The sequence below is a fragment of the Moschus berezovskii genome, chromosome 9 (genome assembly GCF_049115385.1).
Source record: "Moschus berezovskii isolate FMDL1 chromosome 9, NW_MosBer_1.0, whole genome shotgun sequence".
Classification (NCBI taxonomy): Eukaryota; Metazoa; Chordata; class Mammalia; order Artiodactyla; family Moschidae; genus Moschus; species Moschus berezovskii.
The window spans coordinates 30,710,683-30,730,718 of record NC_142468.1 but is presented as its reverse complement, the minus strand read 5'-3'; the positions used below and the strand labels follow the sequence as shown (position 1 = coordinate 30,730,718).

Below are 20,036 nucleotides of genomic sequence, written 5' to 3'. Positions count from 1 at the left end.
GCCAGATTCCAAGCAGCTACAAAATATGTTTGAAGTAACATACATTTTAATCAACTATACTCCAATATAAAAAATCATTTTGCCACTAAAAAAACTGAAGTAGATCAGTAATCTTGTCAAATGTTTTAAAAATGTTTGGCTAAGAAATTGTGAAATATATAATCCAACTCCATAATACTCTGATCCTTGATCCTGTACTGTACTCTAAGACACTACAAATTTCAATTGGTTTAACTACATAGGAAACTTTTAAACAAATGAATGACGAGAATATTAAAAAAAACTCTAGAAATAATACCTGAAGTTAATTTGATGACTTTAGTTTTGTAATAGAATTGTATGGTTGGTCCCAATCTACTTTATTATCTAGCTTCCTCTTCACTTCAGTGTGGGAGGCATACATCAAAATGTCATTAATTTTAAAATGAGCATCAAAGTGTACCAAGGCTGACTCTTCTACACACTCAGTAATGCAGTTCTGTCCATAGTTTTAAGCCAACCACTGGTGGATCCAACTGTGGTTTAACCAGACTTTAGCTGATGGAAGTGTTTTAAAGATGGGGTTATACTGCTGCTGCTGCTAAGTCACTTCATCGTGTCCGATTCTGTGCGACCCCATAGATGGCAGCCCACCAGGCTCCCCTGTCCCTGGGATTCTTCAGGCAAGAACACTGGAGTGGGTTGCTATTTCCTTCTCCAATGCATGAAAGTAAAAAGTGAAAGTGAAGTCGCTCAGTCATGTCTGACTCTTAGCGACCCCATGGACTGCAGCCTACGAGGCTCCTCTGTCCATGGGATTTTCCAGGCAAAAGTACTGGAGTTATACTGAGCCCTTTCAATAAGGTTTGGGAATGGAAAGGTCCTTGAACCTTTCAATTAACTTCATTAAACCTTAGAGGGTGTCAGATTCAGATTTGGGACAACCAAATGAGTAAGACACATTTCTTGGCTTTCAGGAGGATGAACTCTAATCGTTTAGCTCAGAATATGCAGCACAATTAAGTGAACTGGGTAATTTTGTATAAAAATCAACAGAGATTATTTTCCCAAAATGACTCCTCTTATCCTTATACTTGCCAGTCTATGAAATGTTTGTGGATTTTTGTTTTTTCTTTTCCTTACTCTTCTCTGCTTTCCCAGGGATAAACAACTTTTCAACATAATGTATGTATAAATATAAAGTTTATTTAGCATAGTGTTTAGAAAAATAAGTTCACATCATTTCAGAAAACAAATAAAACACTTAATTGTCCAGGCATAAACCCCTATTACAGTACAACATACATACTTTAGATCTCTTTGGTTGGGTAATTAAGCACAGAAATGTTCTGGGACATGCTCTGTGTGCCATCACCTAACAGTGCAGTAAAGACTCCATTACCCCACCCCATGATATACATTCTGTATAGATTTTCTCTTTGTGTAAGGCACAGTAAAACCATACTGAGTATATAACTGGTTGCCTCTAAACATACAGTACATGCAACAAAAGAATAAAAATTTTTGAGAACCCTGAAAGCCAAAAGTCACATGCTATATAATTTTGATTAATAAAATGTAAGGTGGTAATAAGAAATTAACATGAAATGTATCAATTAGATACAAAATAACCGTTAGGCTCTATTATCTAAGTTCTAGGAAGACTTTTAAAACATATTCTGTAAAATGTAATTCTTTTCCCCACAGCCTTCCTGAATTATTTATATTTTTATGATGAGATGACCTGTCAAAAACATTTTAAACAATGAAGAACTTCTGGTTATATACTAATGCACACTTGTCTAACATGTAGTCGAGCAGGCTGCAACACCCACCCAATAATCTAGCTTTGAACATGCAAGACGCAAGGGCATATACAGGGAGACTGAAGGTCTGTGTGCAATTTAACTATGAATTTTATCTATGGCTATAACATCTACTTGCCTTTCATAACACAAGGCAATGAAACGTGTACAATTCAGTCTTTTCATTACTATGGATACATGTGAGCTACAAAGCAGTACAACACAGGTGCTCTTGCTTGACTGAGGGACAAATGCTTGTTCTCTTTATTAAACAATAGATTGTCCTTTATTGGATGTAACTAAGAGCTAAATGCCAAACTCTGACTGATAAGAGTGCATAGAGAGGCTCACATTGAAAATCCCACAGCCAGCAGCAGGGGTTGGGGTTTGAAGGAGAGTTGTTTACCCCTATTCTGATTCCTCTTTGGAGATCATTAGAGGGTCATTTGCAGCATCTTCAAGCATTGGTTTATGTAGGAGAGAAATTCTGCCAAGGGTTCTGAGTCTGGCCCTTAGCAATGCAAAAAATATTTGCAATTCTGTGCAGGGAGATCATGGGGTTTATCTTCTTTCATTCACATATATATGGGCTTCATACCAACTGGCCCTTATTTTACTGAAAGAACAGAAAAGAACAATAAGTTCTTTATAATGTGCATTGATTCTTACCTGGTATATTGTGTAGCTACCTGGAATAATTGTAGGGGTATAATTATGTCATGTTAAGAGTATGAATAGGTTTCCTAGGTAAGTCTTAAGTGTTGTGCTATCTTTTTTCTTTCTTAAGGTAGAAAATAGGAAGAACTGTGAAGAGAGGCTTATTATATTTTTGGAAGACAATATAAAACTTTTCCAGTTATATATGTATAACATATGTAACTTTTTAAACTTTCCCATCTTTCTTACTGGATGGGTATTTTAAAATTAACAAACTCTTGATATTTGCAACAATCAAGTGAAAAACATCATTTTTATGTAAACTACACTATAGAACCATGTAATTAATCTCAGTAACATGATCAGCACACACCCAAAGAAACAAACAAGCTCTAAGTAGTGGTGGAGTGGAAGAGAACTCTAAAATGCCTGACATTATAAAACAAAACAAAAAACATGTAATTTCAGCAGTTTAGGAACATTTACTAATTCCATAAAAAAATGGGATCCAAGTTCATTATCAAAATGATGGAGGAGAAAAAATATGATGGGGAAGGAAATCTTCAAAGGGCTCTTCATGTATGCCTGCAAGTTCCATTTGCAATAACAACAGAAATGAAATCCTCTATGGCCCTTACTCAACATGCTGGACTGATGAGCATGCAGAGATCTAGAGTGGACCCTTTGTTCTGATCTTAAAGAAAGCAAGATGTGATGACATCTTCATGTTCCACAACTTTTGGACATCTCTGAAGAGATCATTTCCTCACTTTTCTTGCTTTACAGAGACCAGAGACTTTACTCACTACACAAAGGTATTTGTATTATTACATCTTCTCTTCAGAGTCTTGATAACAACTGTATAACCACAGCTCACAACATTATCAAACAAGCTTCTTAAAGAAACCCCGGAAAGATTTAAAGAAGATGCGATAATATAGTGCAAACAACAGTCATACGTCCTAATGTAACAAATGATTCAAAATAGAACCAAGTTTCAACAAGACATAATTCTGCTCATTAGAAGATACAAACGCTTTCCTTACTTTAAAATGGTTGTTTTCATAGCCTCCAGAATTGGTTTTGTGTGGTAGTCTGTAATTGTTACTTTTATTTTAATGAAACGTATCAACAATAATTAGTTGTTCAACCATTTGCATCATAAACATTAACTATAATTGAAACTTAAGTTCTTCAGATTTAAAGCAATTCTGTGAAAGTAACCCTGTTGGATAGTAGAAAAAAGTCATCAGTGCTTCTGTTGCCACTCTGTACCTCAACAACAATAAAAAGGCCACAAGGTAAAAAGGCACGTAGAATTCTATAGAAAATATATTTAAATGAATCAGAGAGTTGCTAAATAAAGAACAAGAATGTGAAAAAAAGTACCAAAATTCCAATAATGGGAGTTAGATTTCCTGTTTCAGTGTTATTAATATTGACCTTAATAGATTTCTGATAAAAATCATTACTTTTAAAATCCTACAAAAACTAAAACTTTGTTGGAAATAACTGTTCACTTCCTGTTCAAACAATAAAAATAAATTAAACAGTACCAAAACATTTTTTTTCAGTTCATAGTGTTTGAAGTATAAGAGAAACATATACAGCATAAATAAAATTCACTGTAATTACCCAAATCCTTGCTTATAGGACTAATATATTTACACTCATACTGAAAGTTGTTTCAGTTTTCTTAGTGGAGTTGTGAACTTTCTCAGCCACACTAAACTGTTAGCAATCACATTTGGAATTGTATAGAGACAAAGCAAGACTTTCACAAAAATGCTGAAAACAGAAATGCATATATTCAAAAATATATCCTTAAAATTGTATGAAGTACCACTTATGCTTCTTAACCTTACCAATGCCCATGGAGTAAAAGTAAACAAAAAGAACTGCATTGTTTCTAATGTTCTGTAGTGATATTTAATTTTCTACCTTAAGTGTATACATTTTTAATTTAAAAAACTACCAAGTTCCATTTGACCTTAGAATTAAGTCAACCAAATGATACACTTTGACTTCTTGATATATTTCATCTCTGATGTCTGTCTCCATCTATTGAAAAGAGAACCAAAAGGCTGCAGTAATGCAGTTCTTCTCCTGCATATTTAACTGTGATCTTCATGCAGATCAATCCAAAGTCTCTTGAATGTATTTACTTGCAAAACTAATGTTTCCCTTCAAATGGGAAAATGCTTTATGTCCTCAGGTCTTCATGAAAAGATTTGCCTGCTGATGCCAGGGGGAAAAAAAAAGGAAATTAAGTTTACAAGTCTTGCATATCTTCATCCAATTGGACAGTCTGGAGCTTGGCAAGCTCTTTCTTGTCTGTTTCCAGGTCTTCACAGACAGTCTCCACCATGCCATCTAGGACATACTTGGATTTGGAGTCCAGCATCATTAAGTTGCTTGTTGTTTTGCTCTCAGAATTTGTTAAGAAATTTTCTTTTATGTTAGCTACTGATTGCATAACTAAATGATGTTCTCTGACAAAATCCTGGTGTACTGTTGGGGAGGGGTGACCCACCTGGTCTTCACCTGTGGGAACTATTTCCCCAAGGGCAGCCTGGGTCATGGGTACTGATAGTAGATCTTGACCAGAAATAAGGGAGCAGTTCTGAAGAGTTGCATAGTTAGTGTTGTTGACTGACGTCACAGTAGATTTGCTTGCCACAGGTGCAGACATTGGCTGGCTATCAGCAATGTCAGGGTTTAGCTCAGTGGGATTTAGTAGGGTTGGGGAAGTCAGGGAGAAGTTGTGAGTTGGGGATACATTAACTAATGAGGAGGACAGTGGGTGGAGGCCACTTCCCGAGATACTTTCAGAAGATAGGTTTGCATTTACTTGTGCATTCTGATTGACAGGCATCAACTGAGAAAACACCAGGCTCCTCTCCACGCCCTCCTGTTTAACAGATCCTATAGTCTGGCCCGAATTAGGAACAGTGTATACCACTGCATTGGGAGCAAGAGAGCTCAAGAAAACCTTTCCTTGCTGGACTGTGGCAGACTCACTTGTAAATGTGCTCCCATCTGAAGTGCTTGAATTTACTGAAATATTACCTAAAAAAAAAAAAAAAAAACAAGTACAGATTATCATTGATGGAACTGATAAGGAAATAAAAAAGTTACTTTTTTACGCACATGATTTTTCTTGAGCACTTAACAACTACAGATTTCCAGGCTCTGCTCCTGAGAGTCTGACTCAGTAAGTCCCAGAGTAGGTATATTTTTAACTCCTTGAGTAATTCTGGTGACGAAGCAGGAGCAAGAACTACTGGCTTAGAAATCAAATGTGAAAAAAATCTTTTCCAAGCTCTAATTTCAGTGAAGTTTCTGGCTCAGTATTGCTAAGACCTGCTATCTCTCAGTTAGTTGAATAGTTATTGCTAGCACGGCCAATTAGAACTAGAAAACAAATGCAAAAGAGAATGCCTTTGTTCACGCCAAGCTCAGTAACTGACAGAAAACATAAATGGAAATGTAGAAAATACCACAAAAATGAGTTACCCTGGGGCTTAAAGTTAACCATACAAACCTGTACAGACAAGTTGCAATCTTTCACCAAACTAACCATAAAGTAATGTCAACAAAACATTCAATAGATTTTTCTTTCTTTTTGTTGTACTAGTTCTGAATTTTCAGTATTGTAGTGATAGAATTAATGATAATAATGAAATGTGCTTTTAAAAATACAGATCCAACAGCATTAGCACTAAAGCTAATGCTTTTAAAAAGGGTTTCTATCCTTTGAGACTCTCATTATAATGTTCCGCAGAGACCAGAAGTAGAAAAATAAATGTAAGTAGAAAGCTGAGATGTTCAAATCAGCTAATTTAAGACAATGCAGATGAATTAGACCCTCCCCCCCAACTCTCACCATCAGATAAAACTCTTTTCCTCTTAGCCTTCACCAAGGTATGGGGAAAGATCGCAATTATCTTGCCATTTAAGGAAAGGTGGGCCTAGGGGAGTTTTGTGACACAATAATTCAAATGGGAAGTTTACCTTGATCTTGAATTAGATGTGCAGTAGATACTCTTCATTATTTTGAGAAAATACTCCAATGTTAAAGTAAATATTATTTTGAGAAAACAGTTCAAAGTTAAAGGTAATTCACCTAAAACATTTCCCTCTTTAAATTATTAGAATAATTGTGATTTTGTTGCCACCTATATTGATAAATGTCATAAATATATGTATGTCTTTCTAACATTTTTAAGCACCCTATATGCAAAGGAATGTCTTTAAACAAACAAAAAATGAAAACTTTATTTGAACTTAAGAAAAACATTTCTATGCATGTTTCAGCTCTTTTCTAACATAAATCTTTGTTTCAGGTCAAACAAACTAAAAAGACTTTAAAATTCTTGTTGGCTACTAAATTGCAGCAAAACACATCTGAAATAGATGTTTCCTTGTGTGTTTGTGAAATTATTTGCCAGTGTATATGTGAACAAAGTGATTCATTATTTTTGGATAGGGCCATATATAACATAATAGATGTGACATTTTCTCAATCTGCTATTACATATAAGTAAAATAATGTTTCTCAAAGCTTTTATATTATGAAATACATACGTGAAGGGGAAAAGCAGATGTGATCTAAAGCTTGATATTTAAGTATAGTTGCAATTGAATTATAAATTGAACAATAATTTCAAAATCAATAAAAAAAAACCCAGCTGTGAAATGATCAACATACAAAGTATAATTTTATAGTGATACTAAGAAAAAAAGGGCTTATCTTCTTAGATTATACAGTGAGTAAAATGTAGAAATTCTGCTTTTCTATGTAAATTTCAACCACAGAAAGATAATCTACCTTGTCTAGCCATTTGTAAGAAAGGCATGGTATCTGTGAGAAAGGTTGACTCCCCAAATACTTTACTGAGAACTGCAATACACAATTACTCTAAGAGAATGTTGCTTCCTGGACCCATCTGGTTAAACTTATGTCTTCAACTCACCCAGACAAGTCTAAGGATTGACAGCTCTGTCATTTGATCTTAGCTATTTTAACTGAAAATGCTGTTCTTATTCATACTGAATGTCCCATTGTAAGAATTAACTATTAGACTGTAATAATTTTCCATGGCAGCACTTCTTTAGATTATGTATGAGAAGTATTCCTGCCTTTCTCTTCCCCGATGTACACACCATGCTTTTTTGCTCAAATCTGTTCTTTAAAATGTTATCTACTATTTGGAAATTTCCTAAACAGAGAAAAAGGGTTAGATCCATATTAAAGTATTATACAACTGAGCACTTTGGCTTTTTCTGTGGTTTAACTATTTTTGCCCTGTGTTGGAGAGTGACTTAGCTTAATCTTTTCTATAGCCTGGAACAATGAAGAAATAAATAGCATGCTGCAGGACTGTTGTGTGTTACTATACTACCATTACCTAAAGAGAAACAAATGTGCAGAATGGAATTCGCTGCACAACAATATTTCCATCAGTACCTCGAACAAACTGAAGTAGACCATAGTTGTAGAAAAAAAGAGATGTGAATAAATTGATTTAAAAAAAAAATAAAACCATTTTACAGGAAGCTGATCTTTAAGGCAAACAGTTACTTATTTTATTTTTGTTTCGGTAAAAATTTGGACTTTCAGATTTGCTTCTACAAAGGCAAATATGCACTAACACCTCCTACTTCTGAAGTCAGGGGGCTCTTCAACCTCCATTCTAACCATTCCTCTTTCTATAGAAAAACAGTGACACAAAGCTCTCCAGATTTGCTTAAAGTCACTGAAGAACTGGCATATCAGGCTCAGGTCCCCCAAATTTCATCTCAGTGCTTTCTTTAGGAGATGTCTTGGTAAAGCCAGAAACATAAAATAAGGCTTACAGTTGCCTTCATAAAGAAACCCACACATTTAAGAGGCTAGTATACATGCAGAGCAACAAACAATCATATATTCCTCTGTTTTTCCTTTGGGTCTGTTAATCTTATAGGAGGAACATGAATCAAATACAAATAATCCAGTCTTTTTAGCTTGCTCTTCTAAAACACCTTTTGCTCAGATAAATGATGCTTAGGTGAAGTATATACATTCTTACCAACTGCTTGGCTCATTTTGTGTTCTTAGCAATATTATTAATTTTTAATCTTAAAATATCAAGCAATGGGTTACTGTGTAAGTACTGATTGACTGAGCATATTTCTATAATTGTAGAACTGGCAGGACTCACTGTGAATTTTTCCAATCAGTTGTTGGGAAAATAAAAGCCCACCCCATGATGCCAGGGAACCAAGCAAGCTGGATATTACATGGATGTTGTGAAGGAAGAGAAACAAATCAAGACTATTCTGTAGCTGTAGCAGCCAGTAAGGTACCCGAAGACTAACAGCAATCTATAGCTCTCACCAAATGCGTCACTTATAGCAGCTGGCTAACACATTCACTGATGCATTATGGTACCAAATAAGACTTTTACCTTGTGAAGCTGCCACTGAAACAGGAGGCAGCTGCAGTGGAGAGAACCCAATGCTCCCATTAAGGAACTGGCTGTTTGCTCCAGAATTGGGGATCTGGACGATGCCATACTGGTTAATTTGCACTGGTGTCGTCAAAGTCACCACAGAGCCTCCATCTTGGGAAGCCACTGTTTGAATACCTTCTCTTTTCACCTCAGCGCTGGGTATCAGCCCTGGGAACGACACAGGAACACTGGGGCTATAGGAGGTGGTGGCTGCTGAGTTAGCTGAAGAGCTCTGGAGAACTTTGAATTCCTTCACATCCTGGGAGGTAGACCCCAGTATGTCAGTCATGGATATACCATTGCTCATAATGTTTGATGCCATTTTTGGTGGGTTCAAAGACACTGTCTGTGTATTTCCCACACTTAATCCATTAAGGATAACTCCATTGGGTCCCTGAATGAAAGAATTACCATTAAGGAAGACAGGTGAAGTACTTGCAGGTACCAAACTTCCGTTCAATAAAACTCCAGAGGAGCTTAACGATATTTTAGCATTTCCAATTTGTTGCATATATACTGGCTCCAGGTGACTGGAAAGGCTGAGGTTGGTGACACCTTCGGATGAACTGGAGAGCTGATGAGGAGACAAGTCTTCATGACCCTTGCTGGATTCATCTTCAGTGCTAGGATTGCCATCTGACTCACTGGACAGAGGAGGAAATCAAGACGTTCAGAAAGTCAGGGGCATGACAAGGTACATAGTGCCAACTGTTTGTAAAACCAGCCTTTAACCCCATTAAAGGCTGTGTCTAAGGAAAGCACAGCAGAAAATCTTTTAGTCTTGTTTTAGCTATGAGGCCTTTCAGCAGATGTTGACCAGGGCATCTAGGAAGAGGAATTCTCCTATCTCAATCACCTTTACTAATAATAAATTCAGAGAAAGTCCAGAGGTCTGAAAGATGTAAATTCAGCTAACAGGATTTATAGAAGAATTGTATACTTTTTTTTTTTGTAGCACTGAAATTATTTCTTACTGTTAAAAATGCTTCTACTTATACCATAGGAAAAAACTCATCAAAGGGGTGGTCAATCATCTTGTTTTAGGAACTCTTTCCCTTCCCCTCAAACCAATTCAGATTAGGGTGGTTTTGGAGGTAAATGAAACTGTCAAAGGAGCAGGAGATGGGAAATACTGGCTTCTGTTTGCCAGTTAGTTAAGGAGAGATCATATTCTCACCTGCTCCCAAACTTCTACTCCACCAGATTGACAACTGTTTCATTCAACAAAGTGGCTGTTTCAGAACTGTTATGTGCAGTCGCCTTTGAATCCAAAGGAAGCCATAAGGGCCTATTTAACGAACACCAGCCAGTGCCCTGGGGAGGTGGGAGGGAAAGGATGTGGGTCACTCAGTGGCCTTGCACCTATCAGACCCCTTCCCCAGTACCCTCAGTTCTTCTGCTCCGTTGCAGACAAGACTGTGTTCCTCACCTCTCCGATTTGGGGGGAAATACCAAATCCGGGGAAGGGTAGTGGTGGGGGTTTCCCATTTGGTCTGAGGCTGGGCGGGGGCAGGGGGGGCGTAGGACAGAGGCCGTTTGGAGCGCGATGGGACTTGGCCCAGCAGAAGATCCGACATCCCTGCAGTGCCCAGCGGTCGGTTCGCTTTCATGCCTTGGGGAGGGGATTACTTGGGCTTTGGGCTGCGGGGCCAGGAGCGCAGAAAGCGCTTTGATTTACGAGCTGAGGCTGAGCCGCCGTCGCCGTCTGCGAGGGTGACTCACCGGGGGTGCGGGTGGGAGGTAGATCCGGAGAGGGGCCTCAACCAGGCAACTGGGCCGGGGGCGGGGGTGTGGAGTGGGGGGGGAGAAGCAGGCTGAGCGTGGCGTGGGAGACCCGGGGAACGCGCCGGGCCGGGGAGTGGAGGCTGCAGGGCAGCTGGACTGCGCGCCGCTCCCACCCGCTAGACCTGGCCTGCAGATTCCGTAGGCGATGGGAGTCGCTGCCTCAAGCAGGCGCGGGGGCAGGTGGCGTGGAGTTACCAAGGCGCCTCCTCCGGGTCGCTCCGCAAGTCTGCGGAGGGGTGCACGTAGGTCGGGGTGCACGCCGGTCGCGGCGCGTGTTTTGTTTTGGTTACCGCCAGGCCGGACTCGGACACCGAGCCTTCCTCCCTGCCTAGGGCGAGGAATGCCGGAGCCGTGGCTCCTGGCCCCGCGGGAGCGCAGGGCAGGAGCGGCCCACAGCGGGCTCTGGAATGCGCCGGGCGATCACCTTCTCCCGGCCGGGCCGGGCTCCCCGGCTTCCAGATTCCTCCCTACAGCAGAGCTTACGAGCTGCTTTTTGGATTCTTTCTCTCCTGTCCCCGAGGGGTTGGCGACACTTTCCTTTTAGGCGGCCTTCGCTTTACACTTTGTCCAACAATACAACACAGAGACACTCAGACTAGGTGTCTGACTCAGGAGAACGTACCAAAGAGGCGGAAAACCCGGTATTTTCTACCAGTTGGGAAAAAATAAATACCTGGCAGTTAAAAAGTTCAGGCCCGCCAGGGTGGGCGCTCAAAGAGGTGCGGAGTGGATAGCGCCCCCACTTCTTTCCTGCCTCCCGCCCGGTGCCAGCCTGCCTCTACCCCCATCCCCACGCCAGGAAGGAGACACGCAATTGTCCGGGGCCAAGGAAGCAGCCTCGCAGCCCCGCCACCCCGGAGGCGCTGAAATCCGATCCGAAGGAGTTCAGAATCAGGTTTCAAAACACCGCAGAGCCGAGCCGCACCAACACCCCACGGTTGCCGCGGCCGCGAAGGGAACCAGCGAGGGCAGGGTGAATGATTAACTCTGTCACATAAAACCTCGACACCCCCAGACCCCTTTCTGCGCCTCCAGCCCTCCCCACCTCCCCAACCCCGTTCTACTTCCAGAACGGCCAGGGTCACCTCCAACGCGGGCCCGGGCCGGCCGAACCCTGGGGGTCCGGGGAGCGCGCGCGCGCGCTGGGCTGGCGTGGCCCCTCGGAGGCGCAGACCCGGCCCGGCGCTGGCAACCTCCGTGGGCCTCGGGCGAACACGAGAACTACCGTTCCGGCGCCTACACACGCTCCTTCGCCCGGCCAGAACCGGGGAGAGAGTGGCAACTTCAAAGCCGGCGGGATGGGGGTGGGAAGCCGGGCAGCAGTGACCAGCCGAGGTGGGGGCGGGGACTGAGACCTAGGCGGGCGACCAGAAACTTCTGGGGGGAGAGGGGGAGGGTAAGGAGCGAGGTTCCCCCGCCCCTCGCCCCCCACCCCCCGCCCCGCGCCCCGGGCCGGGGAGAGAGGTGGGGGGCGGGGAGAGGTGGGCAGCCGGACCAGGCTGGTGGGGAAGGTAAGCGCCATGTTTGCGAGCACTTGGAGGAAAAGAAAGCTGGGAAGGGGGTGGGGGAGAGGAAGGGGGAGGAGGAGGAAAGTTGGCGCTCACCTTTTGGACTGGGTCTCGGAGGGGTTCCGATCGCGCTGCCGGCGGTTCTTGAACCAGTTGCTGACCTGGGTGAGGGAGAGGCCGGTGATCTTGGCCAGGTGCCGCTTCTCGGCGGGCGAAGGATAGCGATTCTGCTTGTAGAGCTCCTTGAGCGCGTTGCGCGACTTCTCCTTGAAACAATACACCGTCTCCTCGCCGTCCCAGATGGTGCGGGGCAGGGGGAATTTCCTGCGCAGCCGGTACTTGTCCACCGCGCCCAGCGGCCGGCCGCGGGCTCGCTCGGCCTCGGTGTAGCGCGCCTTGTACCAGAGCTGCTGCAGCAGCGGGTGGTTAGCCGACTCGAAGCTGTGGCTCTCGAGGATGCTGTAGAGCTCGGGGTAGATGCCCTGGTGGAAGGCCACCAGCGCCCGCGCCTTCAGCAGGCTCTCGTTGCCACGTAGCAGGTCGCTCTGGGGCAGGGACCACAGGAACCGGGCCAGGCGGTCCAGGTTGCCCCCCTGCTGCAGCGCCTCGCACACGCAGGCGACATGGTCGGGCGAGAAGGCCAGTGGGGTCTGCGCGGCGGCGGCGGCCGCGGCGTGGTGGTGCCTGCCCAGAAGTTCCGAGTGGAGTTGTACCTGATCCACCGCCGCCCCGGCCGCCGCCGCCGCTGCAGCCACTGCCCCTTCTTCTCCACTCACCCTGGCGGCGGCGGCCGCGGCGTCCCCCGGCTCCAGGGGGAAAGGGGCTGGAGCCGGGGGGCTCAGCCCCGCCGCCGCCGCCGCGCCCCCCGCCACTTCTCGGGGCGCCTCCTGCCCCTCCGAGGCGCTTTCCATCCCATTCTCCTGCTTGATGTCCGCCGCACTTGCAATCTGCCCGGTGGGGGAGGAAGAGGACATTTTTTTGTTGTTGTTTATTTTCCTCCCTCCCTCACTCCCTCGCACTCTTTTCCTCTTTCTTTTCCCCTCTCTTACTCCTCCTTCTTCGTCTCCCTCCCCCCTCCCCCCCTCCGGAAAGCCCACTCCCTCCCTCCTGGTTTCGGCTGGATCTGGCCGATCAGGTTTCCCCCCGGCCACGCAGTCACCATTAAGATAGCTGCTAGAGCAAAGTAGTGTAAAAGGATAGCTGCTTTCTGCCGTTCCCCCAACGTGACTCCTCCGGTTGCTGCATACTATATGGCACTGGCGGCCGGGCCGGCTCGGCCGCGCCACCCCATTGGCTATTTCGCATTCAGAGGGAGGAGGAGACACAGTTTCTATCCCTGTCTATCACCCGCCTCCCACTCCACCCCTTGCAGTTCCCTCTCCCCTGACCCCCAGGCACCTATACCTGAAGGAAAACACCGACATTCTTTTCAGGCCCTGCTTCTGGGCGGGAACGTGCCTAACGTGGCCTGAAAACTGGACAGCAGACTCTTTTAAAGAGAGTCCCTACGATTCCAGTGGGAATACTAATCAATCGTGTGACCTCACGGTCTGGTTGTTAGATTCTTAACAAAGAGGCCACCCTCAGTATCTAGATGACAAAATTTCAGAGGACTTAGAAACTTCCCTGGTATCGCTACTGCTTTCACCCTCCTTTCCATTGTCTTTATTAAGGATTTTGTATTGAAAAAGGTCAAGAATAAAATGGCACTAGGGAATGCCCTATGGGGGAAGCGTTCACAAATTAAAATTCCAAAGGGGAAGAGATGCTTGAAAACGGTGTAAATAGCCCACTGAGAACACAGAAACAAGACGCCTTCAAAAAATGTTTTTAACCGTAAGTCACCTGGAGGGCTGGCAACCCAACTGAGATGAACCTGATACAACTAAGTATGTAGACTGTTTTACCATGTTTATCCTGGGTCAGCAGGGTAGAAGAGATCTAACTTGTAGACTGTAATAACAGTATGGAAATTTAAGCCTCTATATGAACTTTTCTTAATGGAAGTGTATGAACAGTTTTTTGGAGACGATCTTCCTGGTAGAAACCGCTCTCTATATGGAGGTGTCTTGGAGGAGATGAGTGCAGGATCAGCAGCCATTCCACAATATAAACAGATGGGAGACTGCCCTCTGGTTTGAGGTGAAGTGCCTGAGGGTGTGGAGTCTGCTGCTTTTTGCAGCTATGCATCTTTCCTTCATAGTTTGCATGAGGTTTTCACTCAAAAAAGAATGAACCCCTCTCTCCTTCTCTGATTACTGTGGGTCACTTGGGTCTACCTGCTGGTACTCTTTCGCAAAAATGCAACATTTTAATGACATTGTCCTAACCTTTACTTCTAGGTGGCTTTGTTTTGTTTCTGCTTACCAATTACCTGTAAGTGCTTACTTCAGCATATTTTAAAGCTACTGTTTAGGTCACCTGCTATGGTAATCAGCTTGATGAGGTTTTCCTTTTTTGTGGACAGGTTGCATTTTTATTGCTGGTCAACAATCAAGTCATTTGACTTTGGGCTTAACTTGCTTTTGTACTACCCTAATGAAACCAGCACTGACATCTCTGGTAGATTCAAAATTTATAATAATACAAAAGACCACATGTTTCTATCCCATTGGAAATATCCAATTAGGCATTGAACTTCTGGACAATATCTGAGATTCATAACTTTCTTGAATTTTCCTTGAATAAAATATGCTTTTTATTTTATAATAATTTTGACTTATAATACAGTCATAAAGAGAACAGGGTTCCCACTTATTCTTTACCTAACTTCCCATGATGTTAATATCTTACATTATAGCAATACATTTATCCAAACAAATTAACATTGGTGGAATACTGTTAACTGAACTCTGGACCTTTTTTTGGATTCACCAGTTTTTTCACTAATATCTGTCTTCTGTTCCTGGATTTAATCCTGGATATCACATTCCATTTAGTTCCTTGAATTTTAAAAGTGTATTTATCAGAGCAAAGTAGACAGGAGGTAGTGTGGTTTAGTGGAAAGCATGTGGATTTGGGGATCAGTTAGCTAGGTGTAGGTTTAATCCTAGCTGTGCCATTTATTAGCTACTTGACTATAAAAAGTGGACAGGATTGTTGTGAGGATTAAATGAGATAAGATGTGCCCAAAAGCACCTGGCACATAATTAATCTCTGTTAGGTGTTTTTTATCTCCCTCATGATAGTGCAAAGTAGGACACTTTTCAGTTGTATATACCTAATGAAAATTCATTTGGCTATATTAAAGGGCTATCCAAGTGAAGATCATAGGAGTCTTCCTCAGGCTTGTTATCAATCAAATATAATGCATTAACTTGGAAAATCATTCATTGGGTTTCTGCATGTCTTGTGTATATTTACCTCTAGAGTCTCAAGTTCAACAGATTATATAGAAACAGCAGTCGTCTTTTACAATATCTGTAGCCTGTGGCTACATTGGTTTTCTATAGCTCCAGTAAGAGATTTCTGTAGGACCAGAAGTGAAATCCAACACCAGGCTCCGGATTCCTTTAGCTGGCTGAGTGTCCGAGCTCATTCTGGCAGCAATTCGAAATGGGCTGAAAGCCCTTGACGCAAATATGGTTAGCTACATTGAAGTAGAACACCAGACTTGAGGGTGTGTGGAGTTAATCTTGGGGCACTTGTTTTGTCAAATGACCTGTAAAATTGCTGAGTACTTGCTTCTGCTTCCTGTGTCTGCCATGCTGTGAACATTGAATCTGCTGTGTTGATATACAGACTAAAGCTATGTTTTGATTTGGGAAAATGGAGTTGAGGTTGGGATTGCCTAAGAGTGAAAACTAAGCTGCTTGTTTCTGTATCCCTTCCTGCCTGAAGATAATGATAAGCAATACAGAAATCTTTTGCCATTTTAGAATAGCGAAGAAAACATAGTTCAGCACAAAATATTGCACTTTGCTTAAATATATCTAAGGTGTTGCTATCAAGAATGGAGATTTCTGGGGCTTCCCTGGTGGCTCAGTGGTGAGGAATCTGCCTGCCAAAGCAGGAGACACAGGTTTGACCCCTGGTTGGGGAAGATCCCACATGCCATCGAGCAACTAAACCCCTGCCCCACAACTGTTGAGCCTGTACTCTAGAGCCGGAGAGATGCAACTACTGAGCCCAAGTGCCACAACTACTGAAGCCTGTATGCCCTAGAGCTCGAGCTCCCCAGCAGGAGAAGCCATTGCAGTGAGAAGCCCACATACTGCAACTAGAGAGTAGCCCCCGGTCTCTTGCAAGTAGAGAAAAGCCTGAGCAGCAGCAAAGACCCAGCACAGCCAAAAAAAGAAAAGAATGGAGAGTTCCTTTCTCAAAACCGACTTTGGCTATCTGGAGGATAGAGGGAAGGCTGTATATCTGTATCTTGGTCAGTTCTCTCTGGCCAAAAGCTTATATTAAGGAAGTTAGGTTGTAAAGTAGTCTCCTAGGTAGAGGAGGTGTTCCTTTGCTGTTTAGTGACCAACAGTTGATGATATGTAATCAGCATTTCTGAAAGATCTTTCATTTGACAAATATTTATTTATTGAGTCCTGATTAAGTGCATGGTTTTGCATTACATACTGAAGGATAAAATTGGGGTCTCTGACCCTGAGTAACTTAAAATCTGGTAGGGGAAGTTAGACATATTTGTAAGTAAGTACAACACAGGATATATGAGTGTTAAGGATAAAGAGACTAATTCTGAGAGGCAAAAGGCAATGGGGAATGGATTTTTAGCTGGATCTTTAAGGACAAGAATTTTGAGAGTTCAAGGATAGAGTTCATTAGAGGCAGAGGGAACAAAGTATGGAGCCATGAAGCTGTGTGGTTTATTTCTGAATATATTGAGTAATTCAGTGTGTCAGAAGTGTGGGTTTTATATAGGTGTATGATGGGAGATTAGCTTAAAAGGTATGTCGGGGACAAATTATGCGGGACTTTGAATGAAATGCTCATTTTGCTGTGGTGTGGTGGACATAGTGGTCTATGTATAGTGGCTATGTTGTGAGTAATATCATGGCCATATAGTTGACTGGTCCAGGGTTGGGCACTGGCACCAAACCAAAACATTCAATCCTTCTCTAGGATTTTTCAAACTTACATAAAGAAAAGAATTAAGACTGGTAGAAGGAGTCTTGGATGTAATACTTGGGAGTTCTCAGTGACCAAACTCTCTGCCTGTTGAGGATGCTAAAGAGCACTAGATGAGGAGGAGAGTGAACTCGTGAGTCAAATGGATGATAGTGGAGGGAAAAGATCCTGACAGAGACTAAGTGCCAGGTTCTAGTTCTCTCCCAAATGTAGCAGCATTTTTGCCTCTTAGTGATGTTAATTTCCCCAGGAACCAGAAACTCCACTTGAACTGGCCTAGGCAAAAAGATGAAATTTTTGGATCATAATACCAAAATGGAAAGAGTAGAATGCAGCTGGTCAGACTTAAAGATCCATTCAATGTCCCTTTTCACTGGCCTCTGCAACTTTCAGCAAAGTAGTTTTAGTCTTTTAAAGGGGCTTTCCCCAGAAGATTGGAACCCTGGGCTTCCAGGAGTTCCCAGCACACATTTTCTAGCTTCAAGGGGCTCTGCTGCTTTTTCCTTACTGCCAATTTGATAAATTCAAGGGATGATCCATAGGATCATGGATCCTTATGGATTGGTCCATAGGGTTCAGTTGTCAACCCCAAGGCCAGAGGGCCAGCATTGCAATTGGCAGGCCTATTAGAACTGCCCAGTTCTGTAGGGGAGGAGCTGTTTTCCATAAGAACAGGGTGGGATGCTATCCATAGTCAAAGAACAAAACAATAAAAGCCTTCAATAGATTGGGAAGGCCTAACCTGGGTTCATAGCCTTGGGGCTGGAAAGGAAGGGTTGCTTTTGAGAAACATTATCCAAGAGGGGTAGAATCTGCTCTTATGTATGCTAGAGGATGAGCAGATTTGGGAAGAGAAATAATGGGCTCCTATCCCTTGTAGCTCAGTCAATAAAGAATCCACTTGTAATGCAGGAGACCTGGGTTCAATTCCTCAGTCAGGAAGATCCCCTGGAGAAGGAAATGGCAACCCACTCTAGTATACTTGCCTGGGAAATCCCATGGACAAAGGAGCCTGGCAGGAGTACAGTCTACAGGGTTGCAAAAGTCAGACATGACTTAGTGACCAAACCACTGCCATCTTTATAAAGTGGAAAACTTTCATTGGGATATAGCTATCTTTATGAAAGTGGTTAACCTGATAGTTGGGTGTTTTTCACAAAGGCTGAGGTTCCATTTCAGTCAGAAGTCTGGTGCTATCAGTGTGTTCTTCCTCAAAGTTTTTTTGACCATTCTGTATTAGTGAACTCCACCAGCGCTAATGGTATACTTTTCAGAGTTTCTGTTGTCTAAGAGGCATTGTAGTAGGGTCTTTGTATATGCATATCATGTTATTTAATCATTACAGGAACCCTGTGAAGTGTATTATGTGGAGGAGGGAAACCCAGTTAAGGGAGCATAAGAAATTTGGCTCAAAAACAGTTCTGTTTTCAAAATTTATTTCATTTTTTTATTGGGGAATAGTTACTTTACAATTATGTGTTTCTGCTGTACAGCATAGTGAATCAGCCACGCGTGTATGTATATTCCCTCTTTTTGGGATTTCTTTCCAATGTAGGTTGCCACAGAGCATTGAGTATGTACTGTAAGTCGGTTGCTCAGCTGTGTTAGACTCTCTGCAATCTCATGGACTGTAGCCCGCCAGGCTTCTCTGTCCATGGAATTCTCCAGGAAAGAACACTGGAGTGGATAGCCATTCCCTTCTCCAGGGGATCTTTCTGACCCAGGGATTGAACCTGGGTCTCCTGCATTGCAGGCAGATTCTGAAGAAAAGCTAGGACAAACCTAGGCAGTGTATTAAAGAACAGAGACATCACTTTGCTGGCAAAAGTCCTCCTAGTCAAAGCTGTGGTTTTTCTAGTAGTCATGTATGGAAATGAGAGCTGGACCATAAAGAAGGCTGAGCACCAAAGAACTGATGCTTTGGAACTGTAGTGTTGGAGAAAACTCTTGAGAGTCTCTTAGACAGCAAGGAGATTAAACCAGTCAATCCTAAAGGAACTCAATCCTGAATATTCATTGGAAGGACTGATGCTGAAGCTCTAATACTTTGGCCACCTGATGTGAAGATCTGACTCATTGGAAAAGACTCTGATGCTGGGAAAGATTGAAGGTAGGAGGAGAAGGGTGACAGAGGATGAGATGTTTGGATTGTTATTGCCGACTCATTGGACACGAGTTTGAACAAACTCCAGGAGATAGTGAAGGACAAGGAAGCCTAGTGTGGGGTCACAGAGAGTTGGACACGACTTAGCAACTGAGCAACTCTTACAGTTACTGAGCTCTTACTCCGTGCTAATGGTGTCCTCAGTCCAGCGTGCTAGTTGTGCTGGTATTATCCACATCCTATATTTGGGAAAACTGGTGCTTTTAGTTGTGTAGCTAGTAAATGAGGCAGGCAGAACTTGAATCTAGCTCTCTTGATGCCAGGAGCCAAATCTATAATCACTACTTTCTACTGCTTCTAGCTCAATGAGTAATGCTTATCTGATAGACTTCCAAGTCAGCTGTTGTTACCATGCTTCCCTGACAGTAATTTCCAACCGGGGGAAAAGACAGAGCTGGTAGCAATGTTTCCTCCCATAATCTTCAGTGCTTTCCTTGCCTTAATCTCAAGGCTGGGAGAAAGGAAAAGAAATTCACTGCACAAAAGTGCTTTGAGGTCTCCTGTTCAGAGAAATGATGAAAAGTGTTTTGGTGATGATAAACATTGTTGTTATGGGTTGTCAGTC

General features: G+C 42.9%; 1 protein-coding gene across 4 annotated transcripts; it reads right to left on the bottom strand.

The window, feature by feature from the left end:
• Nucleotides 1-1,171: 1,171 nt before the first annotated feature.
• SIX4 (SIX homeobox 4) lies at nucleotides 1,172-13,481 on the bottom strand. Of its 4 annotated transcripts, none has more exons than XM_055435761.2 (4): nucleotides 13,388-13,481; nucleotides 12,325-13,175; nucleotides 8,891-9,579; nucleotides 1,172-5,510 (listed from the first exon to the last, which is right to left on the bottom strand). In XM_055435761.2, the coding sequence occupies exons 1-4, from the start codon at nucleotides 13,388-13,390 to the stop codon at nucleotides 4,714-4,716; spliced, it is 2,340 nt and encodes a 779-aa protein (XP_055291736.1). In that variant the 5' UTR covers nucleotides 13,391-13,481; the 3' UTR covers nucleotides 1,172-4,713. The 4 variants fall into 4 exon arrangements, with proteins under 4 accessions (XP_055291736.1, XP_055291737.1, XP_055291735.1 ...); XM_055435762.2 differs by lacking the exon at nucleotides 13,388-13,481 and having other exon boundaries at nucleotides 8,891-9,103; nucleotides 9,347-9,579; nucleotides 12,325-13,354; XM_055435760.2 differs by lacking the exon at nucleotides 13,388-13,481 and having other exon boundaries at nucleotides 12,325-13,351.
• Nucleotides 13,482-20,036: the final 6,555 nt, after the last annotated feature.